This window comes from Melozone crissalis, unplaced genomic scaffold (assembly GCF_028551555.1).
Source record: "Melozone crissalis strain CALT ecotype California unplaced genomic scaffold, PUWL_Pcris_2 ptg000026l_1, whole genome shotgun sequence".
NCBI lineage: Eukaryota > Metazoa > Chordata > Aves > Passeriformes > Passerellidae > Melozone > Melozone crissalis.
Window position 1 is genome coordinate 1,615,630 of NW_026535804.1, and position 20,957 is coordinate 1,636,586.

The following is a 20,957-nucleotide window of genomic DNA, read 5'->3' on the forward strand; positions in this document are numbered from 1 at the left end:
GCAAAGGTGAAGCCAAGGAAATGCTCAGGGGAGTTTGGGGGTGGCTGCCAGGCAGCCCTGGCCCTGAGCAACAGCATCTACAGTGGGACAGGAAATTCCCAGCAGATGGGAACAAACTTTCTGGCTGAGTGCAGAGGCCAGGACAAAGCTGAGTGGTTCCCCTGGTGTCCCTCAGCCCTTGCTGGCCCCAGGGGCTGGTGGCATTTGTGCTTCCTCAGGTTCATGTCCCCACAGCAACAGCATGGGGGTGCTTCCCCTGCTGTGTGCAATGCAAACAGGGGCTGCTGAGCCAGTGCTGCCGTGTCTGTGCCTGCAAGGATGGGGCACCTGTGTGAGATGGGGGAGAGGCCAGGGCTGCAGAGGGGGGATGTTGTTGGCAGCTCCATGAGGACGCTCTGGGACGCTGCCCTGGGCTGTGCAGCACATTGGGGATGGATCAGCCCCTGCTCTGCTGCTCCTTCCCGTCTGCCCCAGGGCCCTTGCAGAGCCCCAGCCATGCTGTTTGCCCCCAGCCTACCCACGGACACCCTGGGGCTGCTCACGGAGCTTTTCTGTGCTGAGCCTTGGCCTGGGCGTGTTCTTGAGAGAGCCTGGGCAAGGAGCCTGGAGCCCCCAGGCCCTGGGCTGAGGCATCAGCGCTGCCCCAGCAGTGCTCATGGCCTGTCTCTGCTGCAGCCCTGGCACTGCCACCCTCAGGGCTGTGCCCGGCCCCGAGAGCACTCAGGCCCTGCAGCAGCACCAGGGCCAGCAGGGCAGCAGGGCAGGGCCATGGCAGCAGCACTGGCCACACCAAGTGCTGCTGCTGCTGGGCACAGCGGCTGGGCCAGCACTGATCTGCCCCAGCTCTGCACACAGACATTGCTGCTACAGCTCCAGAGAAGGCAACAAAAGGGCATCTCTGCAGAAAACTCTGCCGGGAGATCCTCTAGTTCCTTTAAAGTCACCAGAAGTGCAGCCCCTCATTGACACAGTCTGTGACCACATGGAAGGTGGAGAGAAACAAAATGAGAATTGTTAGAAACAGTGACATGGTTTTATGGACAATATGAATACCTAAAATGAAGCAAAAAATGCCACCACAACCAAACTAACAAGAAATATCAAAGATGACTTTTATTACAAGTGGTTTGCAGGAAATGGCCAGCAGTTTAATGTTTGTGAAATCATCCAGTCATCAGTCTCCACACTGCAGCCTTGAGCTCCTGGTTCCTCAGGCTGTAGATGAGGGGGTTCAGGGCTGGGGGCACCACCGAGTACAGAACTGACAGGGCCAGATCCAGGGATGGGGAGGACATGGAGGGGGGCTTCAGGTAGGCAAGCATGACAGTGCTGAGGAACAAGGAGACCGCAGCCAGGTGAGGAAGGCAGGTGGAGAAGGCTTTGTGCCGTCCCTGCTCAGAGGGGATCCTCAGCACAGCCCTGAAGATCTGCACATAGGAGAAAACAATGAACACAAAACATCCAAATAGTAAAGAGATGGAAAACACAAGGAGCCCAAATTCCCTGAGGTTGGAGTGTGAGCAGGAGAGCTTGAGGATCGGGGGGATTTCACAGAAGAACTGGCCCAGGATATTGCCATTGCACAGGGGCAGGGAAAATGTATTGGCTGTGTGCAGCAGAGCATTGAGAAAGGCACTGGCCCAGGCAGCTGCTGCCATGTGGGCACAAGCTCTGCTGCCCAGGAGGGTCCCGTAGTGCAGGGGTTTGCAGATGGACACGTAGCGGTCGTAGCACATGATGGTCAGGAGGGAATACTCTGATCCAAGGAAGAAGATGAGTAGAAATAGCTGAGCAGCACATCCTGTGTAGGAGATGTTCCTGATGTCCCAGAGGGAATTGTGCATGGCTTTGGGGACAGTGGTGTAGATGGAGCCCAGGTCGCTGAGGGCCAGGTTGAGCAGGAAGAAGAACATGGGCGTGTGCAGGTGGTGGCTGCAGGCTATGGCGCTGATGATGAGGCCGTTGCCCAGGAGGGCAGCCAGGGAGATGCCCAGCAAGAGGCAGAAGTGCAGGAGCTGCAGCTGCCGCGTGTCTGCCAATGCCAGCAGGAGGAAGTGGCTGATGGAGCTGCTGTTGGACATTTGCCGTCTCTGGCCATGGGTATCTGTTCATGCATAAAGGACAGGGAAGAGTTAGAGGAGATACCTGTAACCGAAATCCAAGCCATTTCCCATATACCATCCTCTGTAACACACAGAGACTTGCTTCTGTGTTTAAGTGTTCTGAGGTTTTCTTTTTGAGCTCTCCCATGTCTCTCCTGGTATTCTTGGATATCAGAAACCCTTAACATTCTTTCTGCAATCAGGAAGAACAGCCAGTTCTGTGAGGCCAAGTGACGAGAGGAGAGTGAGGGGAGGTGGTCTGGCATGCTGATCTGTTCAGATTTTTTGTGGGCTTTAACCGTGCTCAGGTGGATTTCAATCAACTTCCCATGTTTTCCTCAAAAATGTCACCAGGTATTGCTGAGAGCAGATGGATCCACCACAGCCCAGCTTCACATTTTTAGCCAAGGACTCACGTTGCTTACTTCACCAACCCAGCTGCATTTTCAGTGTCACAACACCACTGCCTTTCCCCATCAATCTTATAACTCACAGATACTCTAGGACAGGTTTGCACCCTGGATTGAGGCTCCTAGCTTGGACTGAAATCTCAGGGAGACTTCCAAGTGTCCTTATGATGGCACTGGATGAAGGGAGATGCAGCTCCTTCCCTGGCTGCACTGACAGCATTGCCCAGAGCCGGGCACTGGGGACAGCATCACCCTGAGCCAGCTGTGCCCCCTCCAGAGCCCCCAGGGCCGGGCAGCTGCTCCCAGCCCTGTGCTCTGCAGAGGGAACTGGGCCCGGGGCTGCAGAGCTGCCCCACGGCTCTGCTGCAGCTCTGCCTGCACAGGAGGGGCTGCACGCCTTGGAGCCCTTGCCTTGAGGGCAGAGGCTGGGCTGGGGCACAGGAGGGAGGGGGCTTGTTCAGAGGGAGGGGCTGCACTGGAGGGGATCCTGTGGACATCTCTAAACTCTCCCTGCCACAGCAATTCTGGGTTTTGTTTTGCCTCATTGCCTGATCTTCTCTCTGCTTCCTGGAGATTTCCCTGCTGCAGGTGTTTCCCTGTGCCTGATCTCTCCATGCCAGCAATCACAGACCCCAAATCTCTGTGCACTCTCCTTGGTCTGACAGAACCCCACCTGTTTGCAGGGCACTGACTGGGGGCAGGTTCTGTTTGCAGCTTGGAGAAAGGACAGCTCAACCTGAGCCTGATGGCTCCAGCAAAGGTGAGGCTGGTGCTGTCCATGGTCAGAGTGGCTGAAAGCACATTAGGGATCTCCTATGAACCTATTGATTACTAAAAGTAATACTTCAGATGTCTTAGGCACTTGACAAAATTCATAACTAATAATTCATACTACCTTGAATATTTAACCCTCTCTTCCCGTCACTCTCCAATAGTAGGAAACTGAATAAAAAGTCTTAAGAAATTTCCTCATTTTTATAGAAAACCTTGACTTGGAAATATTCTGTGACTAACCAAACCCCTCAGCATGTCAGAGCTCCATGAGCATTTCATCTACACGACACCAGACATACTCAGAGTTGTACTCACAGAGTCTGCAGGCATAGGGATGTTCCAGCTTTAGGAGATCACTCCAGGAGCTGCAGCTGCATCGTCCTGCAGCCAGAGGTTCCTGTGCCAAGGGCTGGCAGTGATTCTGTCCCAGGCACTTCTCAGCACCTTCCCAGCCCTCACTGATTGAAGCTCTCTGTGCCTCTGTGCTGTGCCCGGGTGGCTGCAGGCAGTGCCCCAGCCCTGCCGGGCTGGCAGAAGAGCTGCTCATCAAGAGAAATGTGCTTTTGAAGCTTTGCTTGGTTACCAGGAGCTGCCTCTGTGCCAGGAGCCCAGCCCAGCTGAGCAGCACAGACGCAGCACAAGGACTTTAATGAACCTCTGGAGCTTTGTGCTCAGGCCCTGAACATCAGTCCCTGAGAGGGAGCTGAAGAAACCTCTCCAGAACTCCAGTCAAAATCCAACTCCAAAGTTTCTTGGACTTTTAATGGGTCCCACTGAGGTTCATGCCTGAGAAAGTGTCCCCAGGCCCTAGGCAGAGCAGAGAACTGGAGGCAGTGCTGAGAGGTGGGGACAAAGAGAAGCCAATTCTTGGTGCCCTGGGGCACAGCAGGGTCTGTGTCACCAAGGGCCAGGAGGAGACACCTTGTCCTGAGGATCTGGGGCCTCCTGGCACAGCCCCAGCCAGGCTGGGCACTGTCAGCCCCTTGTCCTGCCCTCAGCTTCCCCCCCAGCCCACATCCCAGTGGCCTCAAGGATCTGCTGGAAGGAGTCCCTGGGAAGCCTTGCTCAGCAATGGCCCTGGGGGCTCCTTCATGCTTCCAGAGACAGCAGGCTTTTCAAAGGACTTTGGGTTTGGCTTTTGCCTTGGAGTCTCTGAGAGGTTTGTGCCATCATGGCCCCAGTTATCTGCTTTAACAAGTCCCTTGAGAGCTTTGCATTGGCACTCAGTGGGGCTCATTAATACTTTGAGATACTCAAGGTTTTTAAGGTACTTTATGGATTTAAGAATACTTTTAGGTACTTTTAAGGATTTTCCTTCCCACACTTAGTCTTTGAGAGGTTTCTGTGCCATCCTGGCCTCCAATTCTCTCCTCCAAGGTGTCCATGAAGACCCTGTGTTGGGTATCTTCCCCCTTTCTGTTTTACAACAAAGATAGAACTGAAAGAATTTTGTAAGACTTTCTAAAAGCATCCAAACAAACAGGGGACAATTAACAATGCAACAACAACCACTAAGAGAATTAATAGTCCTGTTTTAGCTAGACCTCATCCAACCCTTTTGTCCCTTGGATTGGAAGAGTTTATTGAACCAGTCTTTGTTTTCCACTTGAAGCTTCTTGAACCGTTCCTTCAGAACCTGAATGCTCTTGTGGATTGACTCACTGTGGCTGGACAGGTTCATCCAACACATGCCCTCAGAGTCTACACAGCCATGCCCATGTGCCCAGAGTAAAAACTCTATTGCTGTTCTGCAGTGTGGCATGTCTGATGGTCTCTATGGCTGAGAGCAGGCCACTCAATGCAAGGGAGGTAGCACTAGTTTGCTTACTTAACAGGCACCCAAGATGGTCTGATTGTCCTAAAGCTTTAACTGCAGCCACCCAAGGTAGTCCAAATTGGGGGTGCTACCATCCAATACCTGGATTAAAGCTTTCAAAGCCATCTCTTTGATATCATCCAATACTTCTCTGGGGATACCTGCTCTTTGATCAGCTGGTAGGCTGTGTTGTCCTTCTCCAGCTGGATGACTGATTGTCAATTTCGCCCTTGCCTCATTATCAGCATAGTCTGCTATTAATTCATTAAGTAAACACTTCCATCCCCCTTCCCACGGGGTGTATTCTGTAGGTGACAACAACATGGTCATAATATATTTTAAATCATAGGGAGTTAAGACATGTGCTGTAAAAATGGCCCTCATTAGGCCATTAAAACAAGGTAAGTCCTTCCTATAGTCTTTAGCTGCCCTACACATATCCTTGATTTCCTTGTAAACCAATGGCTGATAGCTGGGATTCTGCCCCCTTCTTTCATATGGGAACAACGAGGAGTTTTGAGACTATTTGCCATTCTCCTTCCTTCACTGGAGGCATGGCCCAGGGTGGAGAGGATGATTGACAGTGGGGGCATGACCTGCAGGTTTTGGGCTGGAGTCTGGAGTTTCATTCAGAGTGGAAGAGAAGGTTATGGTAGCAGGAAGTGGAGGAGCCAAGACGGAGGGAGGATGGTTAAGATCACGAGCCACATTAGGGCTCCTTCCATCTTGAGTCTCCAGGGCATGATGCTCCAAGACAGCATGGCCATTGCCATCTTGGACCATAGTGGAAGGTCTGAGAAAGGCAGATTTGATGGGAGGTCCCGAGTTAGGAGTGACCAATGGATTGAGTTTTCAACACGTTGCTTGCTGGTGAAGGGTCTCAAGGATGGTGTGGAAGATGGGGAGCATGTGGGGTGCAATGGAGTCCCTTTTGATCAAAAGGTTGTACAATTTAACTTCCACTTAGTGTCCAAATTCAGTGGTATGGATTTCGACAGCAGAGGTGTCTGTAAAATTTTTAATGATCCATCTCATGATATATTTTAATTCGTTCTTTGAAAATATTCTGTCATGATCAGTGAAAGTTATTTTAAAGCATCCTTATATGCTCCTTTCTACTGTGGACATCTGGCTGCCCACTTTTCTTTCTCTGCCTTATGGGGAAGAGCCACCAAAACACCCCAAATCAATTTTGGGACATGGGTGTGTATTGTAAAAACACAGTGCAAAATGGGAAATAAATGTCTTGCATTTCCCCAAACCCACCTGCAGTCCTATACAGGTGAAACCATTGTTGTCCCTGCCGATCCTGGGCAAGGTCCCTTGAAGAAATGATGAATCCTCTGGGCCCGGAACAATCCAAAATCCCGGGAAGCACTGGCCTATCCATCAGCTAACCCCAGCTGACGTGACTGACACAGGGAGCCCTGAATGTCATGGTCCCTGTTTGGGCGCCAAATGTCACAATGAAGGTGGCGGTGACAAACCTCTCTGGTTCCCTGACTTCAGGGCGAGGGTGGTGAAAATGAAAAGAAGCAGGATCAATGGAGTTGTTTAAAAGGAACTTTTAATAACAGGGTGAAAAACAATAAACATGGAGAAGTCGAGCACAGTACAAGGGGCAGGATCCAAAGACCTGAGACAAAGGGGAAGCAACAACATGTACACTTGGGGGTAGAACACTCTAGAACAATAACCCTGTAGGGGAAACAAGAAACCAATAGGGGAATGGAACTTGAACAACTTAGCATAACAAAACTAAAGGCTTATGGGGGATTTCTCAAGCTCTCTCTAAGTTAAACAAATGATTCCCAGGGCTTGAAACTTGCGCCCTGTTCTTCCAGGGTAAAATCTGACTGACTTGGAGTTACAGCTGGGCTAACTCCCACACAGATGCTTTGCACTGGCCCTTTGGGATCATGTGGCCCAACAGAGCCACCGTGATGTCCTTGGTTCCACAAGGCTCTACAGTGTCACAATGGTCCCTTGGATCCATGGTGCTCTGCAGTGTCACAATGGCCCCTTCCTTCCACAGGACTGCCAAATGTCACATTGGTCTCCAAAACAAGAAAACCACAGAGCCCCCTGTTTTAGGAGCTAATGAACATCAACCACTAGAGGCCAAGGCCTGTCTGTCCTGGCAGGTTTGCTTGGAGCAACCCTTGGATATTAGAAATTATGAATGCGTAGTTCTAATTTAAATCATTGGTGCCTGGAGGAGAGGGATGGGGTTTTTTTTTCATAAAAAGAAAACCACAGAGCCCTTTCCAGTGTTTGGAAAATGGGTGAGTGCTGCCCCTCCAGCCAGACTTGTCTGTCCTGGCAACTTCTGTCTGGGAGCAACCCTTGGATACACAAACATTGGGAGGTGGAATCCTAATTTTGGCCATCAATGCCTGGAAAAAATGGACGGTTCTTTTCCATAAAAAGAGGAGCCCAGAGCCCCAGGGTTTCAGGGGCAGATGGGAGTGGCCTTCCACATTCCAAGGTCAGCCAGACCTGTCAGGTGACCCCTGGGAGGCCAAGGCAGCCACACCTATTTCATGTTCCCTTGGTTCCACAGGGCCCTGCAGTGTCACAATGGCTCCTTGCTTCCATGAGGCCTTGCAGTGGTTCTCTTGCTTCCATGATGCCTTCAGGTGTCATAATAGCCCCTTGATAACACAAGTCTTTAAGGATCTTATTGGTGTCCATGTTTCCACAAGGTCCCAGAGTGTCCTAATGTTCTATTGGTTCCATGAAGCCTCACTGTGTCCAATGGCGCCTTGGTTCCATTGGGGCCCAGTAGTGCAACAATGATTCCCTTGGTTCCACAAGTTCCCATAGTGTCACAAGGGCCCCTTCCTTCCATGAGGCCCTGCAGGGTCACAATGGTCTCCATGATTCCATGGGGCCTTGCAATGCCACAATGCTCTCCATGGATCCACAGTGCCCTGCAGGATCACAACAGCCCTTTGGCTCCACGAGGCCCTGAAATGCAACAATGGCCTCTTGGCTCCACAAAGCCCTGCTGCTTCACACTGGCCTTTTGGGACCATGTGGCCCAACAGAGCCACAAAGATGTCCTTGGTTTCATGCAGTCCCACAGTGTCAAAATGGTCCCTTGGATCCATGGTACTCTGCAGTGTCACAATGTCCCCTGCATTTCAGAAGACCCCAAAGTGTCACAGTGGTTGCCATGGTTCCTCAAGACCCCACAATGTCACTGTGGCCCCTTGGATCCATGGTACTCACAGTATCACAATGATTCCCTTGGTTGCACAAGTTCCTACAGTGTCACCATGGCCCTTTGGGTCCACAACGCCCTGCAGTATCACAATGATCTCCATAGGAAGGAAACAAGTGAGCCCCAGTGGTGCAGGGGCAGATAAGAGGCAGTCACCAGAGGCCAAGTCTAGCCAGACTTGACTCGTATGGGCAGATTTTGTCTGGGAGTAACCCTTGGATATAGAGAATTTTAGACGCAGAATCCCAATTTTGGCCATGGGCGCCTAGACAAGAAAGACAGTTCTTTCCCATAGGAATAAAAGCACAGAGCCCCAGTGCTTCACGGTCAGATGGGAAGTGGCCCTTGACATGTCAAATTCAGCAGGACCTGTCTGACAGCCTCCAGGAGTCCAAACCAGGCAGACCTGTTCGATGTTCCATTGACTTCATGGGTCCTAACACTGTCACAATGGTCTCCTTGATTCCATGAGCTCTGGCAATGTCACAATGGCTTCTTGGTTTCATGAGCCCCAACAGAGTCACAAGGGTCCATTGGTCCCACTCAGCCCCGCTGTGAAACAATGGCTCCTTGTTCCTATTTTAAATCAATCACAATCAAACCACAGTTCAATCATTGATCCTTGCTTCCATAGGGCCCATGATTTGCACAATGGTCTCCTTGATTCTGTGATTCCTGGATACCACAGTCTCACCATCGTTTCCTTGGATCTCCATTGTCACAACTGCCCCATGGTTCCATGAGGTTCCACAGTGTCACTGTGGTCGCTGTAAGAGGCGAGGCTGGATGAGATCAATGTCCCGAGACACCTTGGGATGCTCGGAATGCCCATGTGGGGCCAGGGCCGGGTCAGGCCTTGGTTTGTGGTAGGACAGAGCCCTGCCCCCAGCCCTGGCCTGGCAGAGCTGTCAATCACATAGCAAACACTGTGCTAACCCCACTCTGATTGGCTGAGCTGTCAATCAATCACACACTAGCAGGTGGTGCTACCCTGGCTCTGATTGGACAAGCAACTGGCAGTCCCACCCCAGGGGCAGGCCCATGAAGGCCCAGGGGGTTAAAAGCCAGAGCACGAGGCCAGCCCAGGGTCTGGATCCTGCCTTCTCCAGGGGTTTCTCTGTTAGCCATGCTGGAACCCCAGCAGGTGATACCTATGGGCTTGTCTTTCTATGGATCTTCTGTCTTTCTGTTGCTCTCTATTTCTTCTCCTTCTAATCCTACTTACCTGGAACTTTTTTGGTAACTTCACATGTTAAGGGTTAAAGGTTTTTAGGTTAAATGTGTGGGAATCCAGGGCACAGGGAATATTTCTCTGTCTGCTCTGAGGGGCCCAGAGAAACACTGCCTTTAACCTTCCCCCATGGAGAGGACTTCCAGGACTTTGAGACAGATTACAATTTACCAAAATCTGAAATAGATTAGAGGGTAGTATAGCATGTCCCTTGGGTGAGAAATTTATGTCTTGGGATTTTTAATATGATGTAGATAGGAAGCAAGATGGTGGAATTTGGATGTAGTCCCTGTCTTGTTCTTCATCTACTCCATTTTCTGCAGTGTTGGTGGCACAGGGTGATTGGTCAAGGAAAGCACAGTGCAGCGGTTACGTGGACAGTAAAGGGATGAGCTATTGGTGGATAAGTAGAAATAATATACGTTTTAAGAGTTAATTGGATGAGACAACTTTAAAAGACTTTGAAACCGTACATTTTAGAGCCATTTTGAGGTGTTTGTCCAGCGTGCTGAGCCTGGTATGCACAGCATGCAAAATTTTAGAGAAGATAACAATAAACAAGAAGCCAAAGACCAAAAAAGTCCAGTGCATCTCCTTTTACCTGGCACAGAACTGCTACAGGAGGGTTTCCCACATCCAGAGAGCCCACAGAAAGGCCCAGCATAAAACAAACATCAATAACTGGCACCATGACAATATTTATAATAGGTTGTTTTTTCCATAAAGTTTTTTAATGAAGAGTGTTGTCTTAATTAGCCAATCATGTGAAATGTGTTGATTAAATGACCAATGAGGTCCACCTCTAGGAAACTAAGGTATAAAAGAAGAGGATTGAAAAAAGGGTGGATTTGAGCCCTAAGACTTATGATTGGAGTCTGTGTCATCTCTGATTGAATGGTGACATTTGGGGATCTGTGGGGGCTATTGGGGCGCCTTTCTGAACCTCGAGACCCAACAGGAGCTTCTCTAATAAACTTGGCCTGAAGCTCCCACTGTGCCCATGACAGGAATCCCTGTGAGTGTCTGGGACATCCCGGCTCTTTGGCAGCCTGGGGACTCCTGGGATGTCACCGTGGAGCCCCCGCGAGTGCCTGTGACAGATCAGTGCCTTTGCAGCCCATGGTGCCCTGGGATGTCACCATGGAATGGCTGTGACAGCCTCTGACCACAGGGCTCTTTACCATCCCCAGAAAGCCCTGGGAGGTGTCCATGGAGCCCCTGTCTCTGCCTGTGATATTCCAGCTCTGGAACAGCCTGGAGACTCTTGGAAAGTCCCCCTGGAACCCCTCGGAGGGCCTGTGACAAATCTGATCCTTAGCAGGCAACGATCACCAGCCCCTGTTGCTATGGTCAGTTTCCATGGTGTCACCGACATCTTTTCATAAAAATCCTTTCTTTAGGATTTTTTCCCCTTCTGGGAAGCTGAGGCCCCAGAAGAAGAATGTAAACAATTGTTCTCTGCTGCTGTGGAATGCAACAGGTGCAGCTGTGATTGGTCTTCTGTGAGTGTTTGGATTGGCTGACCACTCACAGGAGAGTTGTCCTTGCTTTCTGGCTTGGCACAGAACTTTGTTATTCATTTCCTATTCTATTCTTAACTTAGCAGCTTCTGAACTTTTCTCTCTATTCTTATTAGTATAGTCATAATGTATTATATATCATAAATTAATAAATCCAGCTTTCTGATCATGAAGCCAAGATTCTCGTCTATCTCTCTCACCCTGAGGAACCCTTGCAAAGCCATGCAAGGGCATGTTGCTATGCAACACCACAGCAACCATCACCAGGCCCTGTTGCTATGGTCTGTTTCCATGGCAACCATCACCAGTCCCTGATGCTATGGTCTGTTTCCATGGCAACCATCACCAGCCCCTGTTGCTATGGTCAGTTTCCATGGCAACCATCACCAGCCCCTGTTACTTTGGACAGTTTCCATGGTAACAATCCCCAGCCCCCTGTTGCTATGGTCAGTCCCTTGGCAGCTCCATGGAGACCCCATGCCAGGGGTGGTTGCCATGGACACCAGCTCAGGCCTGCAGCCACAGCCCGTTGCCATGGCAACCATTGGCAGCCCCATCCCCAGGCTCATGGGATCCCGGAACCACAGAATTGGCTGAGCTGGGAGGGACCCGTCAGGATCCTCCAGTCCAACTGCTGGCCCTGCACAGGACACCCCAACAACGCCAGCCTGGGCCTGGCAGCGCTCTCCAAACGCTGCTGCAGCTCAGAGAGCCCTGGAGCTGGGACCCTTCCCTGGGGAGCCTGGGCAGGGCCCCAGCAGCCTCTGGGCAAAAACCTTTTCCTGACATCCAACCTGAGCCTGCCCCGACTCAGCTGCAGCCGTTCTCTCCACTCCTGTCCCTGGGCACCAGAGGGAAGAGGTTCCCACAGCCCCAGCCAGGGACCCGCTCCCAAGGCTGTTGCCATGGCCACCAGGGCTGGGACCAGCTGGGATGCTCGGTTTCCATGGGCCGGGGTTCAGGAATGGGATTCCCCAATTTCCTGCTCCCGCTAAAACCGCGCTGCCCTCACTGCCCTCCCACCTCCCATGGAAAGCACAAAAGGCAAAGATCCCAGGCTGGGATAAGAACTATTTATTGGGAACAGCAACAAGATAAGGAACAAATGGAAAAGAAACAATATTGATAACAGAAGGGATAATTAAAACTGTTTACAGGGAAAACTACAACGCAACTGCCTGGCCACAATTTCCCCCACCTGGAAAGGACACCCTTCTCCTCAGGGAGAGAGTCCCTTTCCTGCCCCTGGCAATGACCTGAGGTGGGAGTGAATGTAATGACAAGGCCATGGCCAGACCCTCATGTTCTTCAGTTCCACACCATGTCATTGACAGGGGAAGGAATAGGGACAGGGGTCTTCCCAGCATGGATCGCAGGGAACATGGATCACTCTGGCTCTTCCCAACATGGTTTTCTCATGGGGGATGAAGCTGAAGCAGTGTATGTAGCTCCTCCTGCAGCTGGGGCATTTCCAGCTTCCCTTACCGGTGCCTCCGTTGGTGTCTGGTCAAGTCAGAGCTTCTGGTGAACCTCTTCCCACATGTGGCTAACTCACAGTTCTGTATTTATTCTCATCCCAGTCCCCGACTTGTCTAGCTCCCGACCCAATCCCACCCCCAGCCCTAAAGCCAATCCCATGTCTAGCCTTAACCCCAGCCCCAGCTCGAATCCAAATCTCAGCCCCAAATACAATCCCAGCCCAAATTCCAACCCCTTCCTTAATCCTCAGCCCCAAACCAAATCCCAGGTTCAGCCCTTCTGGGGGTTTGGGGGTGTCTCTGTCCCTCTGACCCCAATGATGTTTGGGTGGGGTCATGGCAGGGCTGAGAGGGACAGAGACCCCCCCGGCCTCCCCAGGGGTGAGAAGGTGGGAGAGCCCCCCCAGCCCCGAGCACCCTCAGTGGTGAGAGGGACACAGAGCCCCTGGTCCCCAGCCCTGCACAGGCATTGCCTGAGGCCAGAGGGATGGAGACCCCCCGAGCATCCCCCAGGGCGAGGGGACAGAGACCCCAAGCATTCCCTGGGTTGAGAGGGGCAGAGACTGCCCTGAGCACCCCCTGGCACAGGGGTGAGAGGGAGGGAAACCCCCCAGGCATTCCCTGGGTGAAAATGTTGGAGAACCCCTGGGGAATGGCCTGGGGTGAGAGGGACAGGGACAAACATCTGGGGAACGGCCTGGGGTGACAGGGACAGGGACACCCCCTGGGGAACGGCCTGGGGTGACAGGAACAGGGACACCCCTGGGGAATGGCCTGCGGTGACAGGGACAGGGACACCCCTGGGGAAAGAGGGACAGGGACACACCCTGGGGAATGGCCTGCAGTGACAGGGACAGGGACAACCCTCCCAAGCCCCTCTGAAGCATTCCCCAGGGCAAGAGGCACAGAGACCCCCTGAGCATCTCCTGGGCACTGGACAAAATAAACTTGGCAGAAATCAAACTGAACTCTGCATAAATCACTTTGATGAATATTTGATTTTCCCACAGGTCACATGTGATGAAACTGCAAACAAATCCCAAACATGAATAAACTGACAATAGAAGCAATTCTGTGGCAATTCCACATTTCATCAGCCCCTGCACAGCTCCAGCTCAGCTGCTGGCAGTTTCTGATAAAAGAAAATTGCAAATTTGTCCCCATACAGACATATTAAAAGGAAGGGAAAGCTCTGTGTAGCTGTCACAAAGGTGACAGGGATGAAGAGAATAATGGTTCTCACATTTGGCAAAGAACCCAAGCCTGGGAATTCAGGAGTTATTCTGGAATTGAGCTACTTAAGCTGGGCTTCTTCTGTTACTTTTAGCAGGCTAGTGTTCCTCACCTTGGAGTCAATGAACCTTGTCAGTGTTGCTGGTAATATTTGCTCCCTTTCCTCCAGTGATTTTAACAACCTTTTCAAGGAAAGGCAACCAAATATTTTCTTTACACTTGCCACCCACAACAGCCATTTTCCTCATCAGTTCTCCCATAAGTCGCTCAGAGGAAGCTGCATCCAAGTTTCTGAGAGTTCCTCCAGGGAGAACCACAACCTCCTCAAAAGAGGGAACCATGCTGTTGTCAAAGGCACTTGGGGTAAGACAACAGTGCCCTGAACTCACTGTGCCAAAATAATGTTGCAATCTGGTTAAGAAAATTGTTAGAGAGATGCCTCTGCCCCAATTAAGGTGCTAACGAGACCAAATTCAACATGGATTTTATTGAACAATAAATGTGAGGTAGAGAGAGAGATGGAAAGAAAGAGAAAAGGGGGGACAGCAAGGGAGTGACAGGGACAGAGCCCTCCCCTGGGGCAGTGCCAAGTGTGACATTGTCCCCTGTGTGTGTGTGCCCTTCCCAGGGTGGGGGTTTTACACCTGAGCCAATTTGGGTAAGGGGGGTGGTGTTCACCCCCTGAGCAGGGATTACCCCACTGTTTCAGGTTGCAATGCAAGATGTAACCAAATGCATGTTTTCAATCACCATCTCCATAAACTGCTATTAACAGGTGGGGCAGTGTTCTTTATCTCTTCCATGACTCAGCCCTGATAACGCCCTCCAGGGGAGATATCTCCTGTGAATGGGCCATTGTGTGTCACTGCAGAACTGATAAAATTCCATCATCCCATTATGGGATGCTCCGCCCAGGGGGAGGACCCAAGCATTCCTACCTGGATATAAACTGAGCCTTGCTACACCAGGAGCATCTTGCCTACTGGATTCCCAGACGACAAGAGCTCCATGACCACCACTGGACCTCCAGAGGAAGACCAGACCCTTCTACAGGATCACTGCTTGGACAGAATCACGTTGATCACTCCAACAGGACTGCAGCCACCATTTACTGGGACTGCTGCCACCACCCTGACCAACAGGGTGTCAGGTTATATCCTGACTCTGTCAGTTTAAGGCAGTGTTTCTGTATCATTGCCTTGATCTTAATTTTCTTATTAAATTGTAATTCTGACTTAGACTTTCCCCCTGGTTTGCCTTCAAACCAGTACAAAATTCAACGTGTGTACCCTTTGTTTTTTTCCCAGAACAGGATTTCCCATTCCAAAACCTTTGCCAGATGGAGAAGGAGGCTGCGAGGAAGAGGAAGGAGCCCTGGGATACCCAGGCAGGTGAGGAGAAAGTCAGTGCCCCTTTCCCCCTCTCTCCTGCTCCATCTCCCAGCCCAGCATGGCCCCTGGCTGCAGGACAACCCCAGTGTCAATGCCATCCTGACAGGGATGCACTGGGGGGATCTCTTTCCCCTTCCCTCTGGCACGGAGGCAAATCCCATCATGTCCTTGTCCTTCCTCCCCCAGACAAAAAGCTGAGGATGGAGACCAGGGAGGAAAAATCTCCTTGGCAGAACCTCATGGAAGAGGCCATTTTGAGTGACTCCATAGTGCAGAATTCTAATGGGGAGGAAAATCCCCAGAGATCCCACAGCAGGAGGGAAAATCCCCAGAGATCCCACAGCAAAGCCAGCCCAGGGTGCTCTGAGGAGGAAAGACCCAACCTGAGCCAGGAAGGTGGACAGAGCTTCAGCCAGAGCTTGGAGCTGATGGCACAGGAGCAGCTTCGTGATGGGGAGAAGCCCCACAAGTGCTTGCAGTATGGGAAGAGCTTCAGGCAGAGCAGCAGCCTGGTCAGCCACCAGATGATCCACAAGGGGAAATGGCCCTACAAGTGTGGGGAATGTGGGAAGGGCTTCAACTGCGGCTCCGCCCTCATCACCCACCTGTGCATCCACACTGGAGAGAGGCCCTACGAGTGTCCTGAGTGTGGGAAGAGGTTTCACACCAGATCCAATCTCCTCCGCCACCAGCAGATTCACTCAGAGGAGAGGCCCTTCCTCTGCCCCGACTGCGGGAAGGGCTTCAAGCACAGCTCCCACCTCATCAGGCACCAGCACATCCACACTGGGGAGAGGCCCTATGAGTGTCCCCAGTGTGGGAAGAGCTTCCCCTGGAGCTCTCACTTGACCAGACACCAAAGGAGGCACCAGTAAAGCAAGCCCTGCCAATGCCCCAACTGCAGGAGGAGCTTCATGCACTGCTCCAGCTTCAACCCCCATGGAGGACCCACATTAAGCAGAGCCCTGGTGATCCATGTTCCCCGTGATCCATGCCAGGAAAACATTTGTACCTTTTCCTGCCCCTGCCAATGGACATGATGTGGCTCTGAACCACATGAGGGTCTCGGCATGGCTGTATCATTACATTCTCTCCCACCTCCGGACATTGCCAGGGGCAGGAAAGGGACTCTCTCTCTCTCTCTCTCCCCTGAGGAGGAGGGTGTCCTTTCCAGGCAGTGGGAAATTGTGGCCAGGAAGAGCCAGGCAGTTGTGTTGTAGTTTTCCCTTTATTTTACCCCTTCTGTTACCAGTATTATTTCTGTTCTTGTTTGTTCCTTATCTCGTTGCTGTTCCCAATAAATTGTTCTTATCCCAGCCTGGGATCTTTGCCTTTTGTGCTTTCCATGGGAGGTGGGAGGGCAGTGAGGGCAGTCCGGTTTTAGCAGGAGCAGGAAATTGGGGAATCCCATTCCTGAACCCCGGCCCCTGGAAACCGAGCATCCCAGCTGGTCCCAGCCCTGGTGGCCATGGCAACAGCCTTGGGAGCGGGTCCCTGGCTGGGGCTGTGGGAACCTCTTCCCTCTGGTGCCCAGGGACAGGAGTGGAGGGAACGGCTGCAGCTGAGTCGGGGCAGGCTCAGGTTGGATGTCAGGAAAAGGTTTTTGCCCAGAGGCTGCTGGGGCCCTGCCCAGGCTCCCCAGGGAAGGGTCCCAGCTCCAGGGCTCTCGGAGCTGCAGCAGCGTTTGGAGAGCGCTGCCAGGCCCAGGCTGGCATTGTTGGGGTTTCCTGTGCAGGGCCAGCAGTTGGACTGGAGGATCCTGACGGGTCCCTCCCAGCTCAGCCAATTCTGTGGTTCCGGGATCCCATGAGCCTGGGGATGGGGCTGCCAATGGTTGCCATGGCAACGGGCTGTGGAGGGGTTCCAGGGGGACTTTCCAAGAGTCTCCATGCTGTTCCAGAGCTGGAATGTCACAGGCAGGGACAGGGGCTCCATGGAGACCTCCCAGGGCTTTCTGGGATGGTAAAGAACCCTGTGGTCAGAGGCTGTCGCAGCCATTCCATGGTGACATCCCAGGGGACATTGGGCTGCAAAGGCACTGATCTGTCACAGGCACTCACGGGGGCTCCATGGTGACATCCCAGGGCTTTCTGGGATGGTAAAGAACCCTGTGGTCAGAGGCTGTCACAGCCATTCCATGGTGACATCCCAGGGGACATTGGGCTGCAAAGGCACTGATCTGTCACAGGCACTCACGGGGGCTCCATGGTGACATCCCAGGGTCCCCAGGCTGCCAAGGAGCCGGGATGTCCCAGACACTCACAGGGTTCCTGTCATGGGCACAGTGGGAGCTTCAGGCCAAGTTTATTACAGAAGCTCCTGTTGGGTCACAAGGTGCAGAACGGAGCCCCAGTAGCCCCCATAGACCCCAGAAAATCCCCATGGACCTCATGCTTTCCAAACTCCTTCTGTGAGAGGAGCCTTGGAGCAGCTGGTTCCAATCCCAGCCTCAGACTTTTCAAGAGTTTTTATGTAACAATTATCAAGGTGGAAATAAACCTTTATGGCATTAGTCCTACAAGATTAAGGATGAAAAAGCATATATATTTATATAAATTTCTATTATCTATTATGGTAACGATTAGACAAAATTATCCTAATCAGAAATATTTAGTCTAAGGTGTAAGAGCTGTAACATATTATATATTATTATATTATATTATATTATATTATATTATATTATATTATACTATACTATACTATATTATATTACAATTCTTTACTTTACATTACTTTACTTTACATTACATTATATTAAGCACTCAGAAAGGGATTTCAAAGCAATCTTATTAAATAAAAAGAACCTGTTTTGAAGGCGAGATTGATGTCACTGCCCCAGACCAATGACCATGGGCAAATCCCTTTGTCTTACCTTGGAGCAGTGACCGTGAGGGGTGTTCCCACTGCAGGAAGGAATCCCCACACCTCCCAAGAAGGGAAATGTCAGGAGATGCTGCCATTAAAATTTGGGATGGGGCTTTTCTAGTCTGAGGTGCTGCCCTGTCAGTCAGATGTGCCCAGGCTGGGCCAGCTCAGCAGCTCTGCAGAAGCTCTCGGGGGTGTCACTTGGTTGTTCCTTTCTCTGGGGATTTTTCCAGCTCTGCCACAGCTTTAGCTCCCTCTGAGGATGTTGAACTTTGGGATGGAGGAGACAGGCTGGTTTAAGCATTATTCACCCCTAAAGCAGTGTGATCCCCCTCCTTCATTCCCACTGGGGGCTTTGCAAACAGGGCCTTGCTGGAGTTGCTGGAGCCCATTGCAGGCAGAGCCTCCTGCTCCAGCAGGAACTGCCTTTCCTGTGCCATGAGCAGGGCAGGTCCCGCTGCAGGAAAAGCCCCAGGCCAGCCCCGGCACAGGGAAGGGCTCGGGCACAAGGGCAGAATGCCGTGCTGGGAGCTGTGCCAGGGAGAGCCTGAGGCACCAAAGGCACCTTGGCAGCAGCAGCTGCTTGCAGGCCATGGCCAGAAGCCTCCCTTGGCAGCCCGGCCTGGTGGCCACCACTGCAGAGCTGCTGCCTCAGGGCTCATTCCTGGCTGGGCTCTGAAAAGCCACTTCTGCTCCAGGAGCCTGACTGGGAGGCCATTGGCCCCAGCACCTCGGGGACAAGATATTAATGACAAAACTCTTAATGGCAGCAGAGCCAAGGCAGGGGCAGAGGAAAGGGCAGAGCCAGGCCCAGGGGACAGGGCTGCCATGGTGATGGCTGTGAGGTCACTGCCCCTGCAGCAGCCTGGCTGCCCTCAGCAGACATTCTGGCCAGAAGCGTTGTGAGGGCACCCAGCACAGCAGAGAACCCACAATGCAGGAATTCCATCCTTGGGGAGGGGATGGGGTTTCACTGGGTCAGGTTGCACAAAGCTCCTGCTCTTGGGCAATTCCTGGGATGTGGCATCCAATTCTCCGGAAAAAAAGCTGCAATTTTGTGACACTCTCAGAACTGTAAAATATTTCCTCCTTCTAACAAATGTAAATCCACCCTCATTCTGTTTAGAGGTATTAACCTTTGTTCTGTCATTGCATGATTTAGCAGAAAATACCTTTGACCACTATTTTTCTATTTTCACAGACCTTGGAGAGGACCTAAAAATCTCCCAGGATAGGGTTTGAAGGCCTCATCACAAAACCAGCAGGGCGAGGCTGATGGCTCTGGGCTCTGATGTGGAGACTGAGGACAGAATAGGAGTAGCTTGGGAGGCACTGGAGGGTGGTTTCTGAGAGGCTGGAGCTTTTCTTCATAGAGGATATAACCATGAGAAGGAAATAATGGCACAAGGGCAGCTGGGGAGGCCCAGCCTGGGCAGCAGCAGAAAGGAATTTCCCTGGCAGGGCAGGGCTTGGTGCAGCATGTCCCCAGCAGGAGCCTGGAGCAGCCCAAGGCTCTGTGTGGGTAGGCAGAGGCAGGCAGGAGGCAGAGCTGTCAGCAAAGGAAGGGCCCAGCCAGGTGGGGCAGCTGGGGGATGCCGACAGCCTGCAGGGACAGAGGCGCAGGGCAGGGACACCGTGGGACAGCCTGGGCTGCACAGGGCACAGGGATGGGCAGCGGCTGCAAGACAGCCCTGCCAGAGCCAACTTGGGCAGTACTTTGGCCATGGCTGCTGGCCCTGGGCCTGAGGCCACGAGGGGACAAGTGACCCTTGCAGGGCTGGGGCCTCATTGCCTCCTTGTCCCTGCTCAGCAGCCTGGCAGGGGCCGCCCCATGCTCCTGCCCTTGCCATTGCACATCCCCACATGCCAGTGCCCATCCCAGCAAGAGCCCTGAGCAAGGAGGGAGGGACAGGATCTGCCTGGCCAGGGGCTGGGGCTCAGGCCTTGGCCCTTTGCATTCCTCAAACACATCCAGGTGTGCTCAGCACAGAGACACCTTTGCCTTGTTTGTCCCCAGCTGTCATCACTGCCTCCAGTGTTCTGCTCTCCCTGGAACCTGGGGACACTTTCTCAGGCCTGTCCCTCACAGGGATCTATTTAAAGTACAAGAAACTTCAGTGTTTCAATCTCACTTTGAGCTCTTGAGAAGTTCTTTTAGCCCACTCTGAGGGACTGGGTCTGATGCAAAGAGCACCAAAGCCCCAGAGGGTCATTGAATTTCCTGTGCTGTGTCTGTGCTGCTGAGCTGGGCCGGGCTCCTGGCCCAGAGGCAGCTCCTGGCAAGGGCAGCGCTGCAGAGACAGCTCTGGCCAGGAGCAGCTCCTGTGCACAGCCCAGCAGGGCTGGGGCACTGCCAGGGCCCCTCAGGGACACCAGCAGGGCACAGACAGAGCTCACAGGGGCTCAGCACTGGCAGGGGCTGTGGCATGTCCCAGAGGGGGCTGTGTCACAGCAGCACCTCTGAGGCTGTGTCATAGAGGCACAGAGCAGCTGGGATGTCAGCAAGGGGCTGTGTGACAGCACAGAGTGGGCTGTGTGAGGACACTGAGGGGGGAGTGACATCACAGAGTTTGTTATGTAAGGTCATTGAGCAGCTACAGCATCATAGAGGGGATTCTGTGACAACACAGGGCAGGTTGTGACATCATGGTATGGCTGTATGACATCATAGAGCAGGCTGTGAGATCAAAGTGTGTGCTGTGATATTATAGAGTTTCAGTGTGACATCACAGAGAAGGTTTTGTGGCATCACTGAGAGGGGTTGTGATATCACAGAGCTGTCTGTGGCATCATAGGGTAGAGTGTGTGGCCATTGAGCACATCCTGCCATCATAGAGGGTGGCTCTGTGACTTCAGAGAGTGGGTTGTGACATCACCAATTGTCTGTGTAACATCATAGTGCAGGCTGTGA

General features: G+C 52.3%; 1 protein-coding gene across 1 annotated transcript; it reads right to left on the reverse strand.

Annotated features, from left to right (window-relative positions):
* Positions 1–1,163: 1,163 nt before the first annotated feature.
* On the reverse strand, positions 1,164–2,087 carry LOC128938570 (olfactory receptor 14J1-like). The gene has a single exon (XM_054278887.1). It carries the CDS (start codon positions 2,079–2,081, stop codon positions 1,164–1,166), a length of 918 nt encoding a protein of 305 aa, XP_054134862.1. The 5' UTR covers positions 2,082–2,087.
* Positions 2,088–20,957: the final 18,870 nt, after the last annotated feature.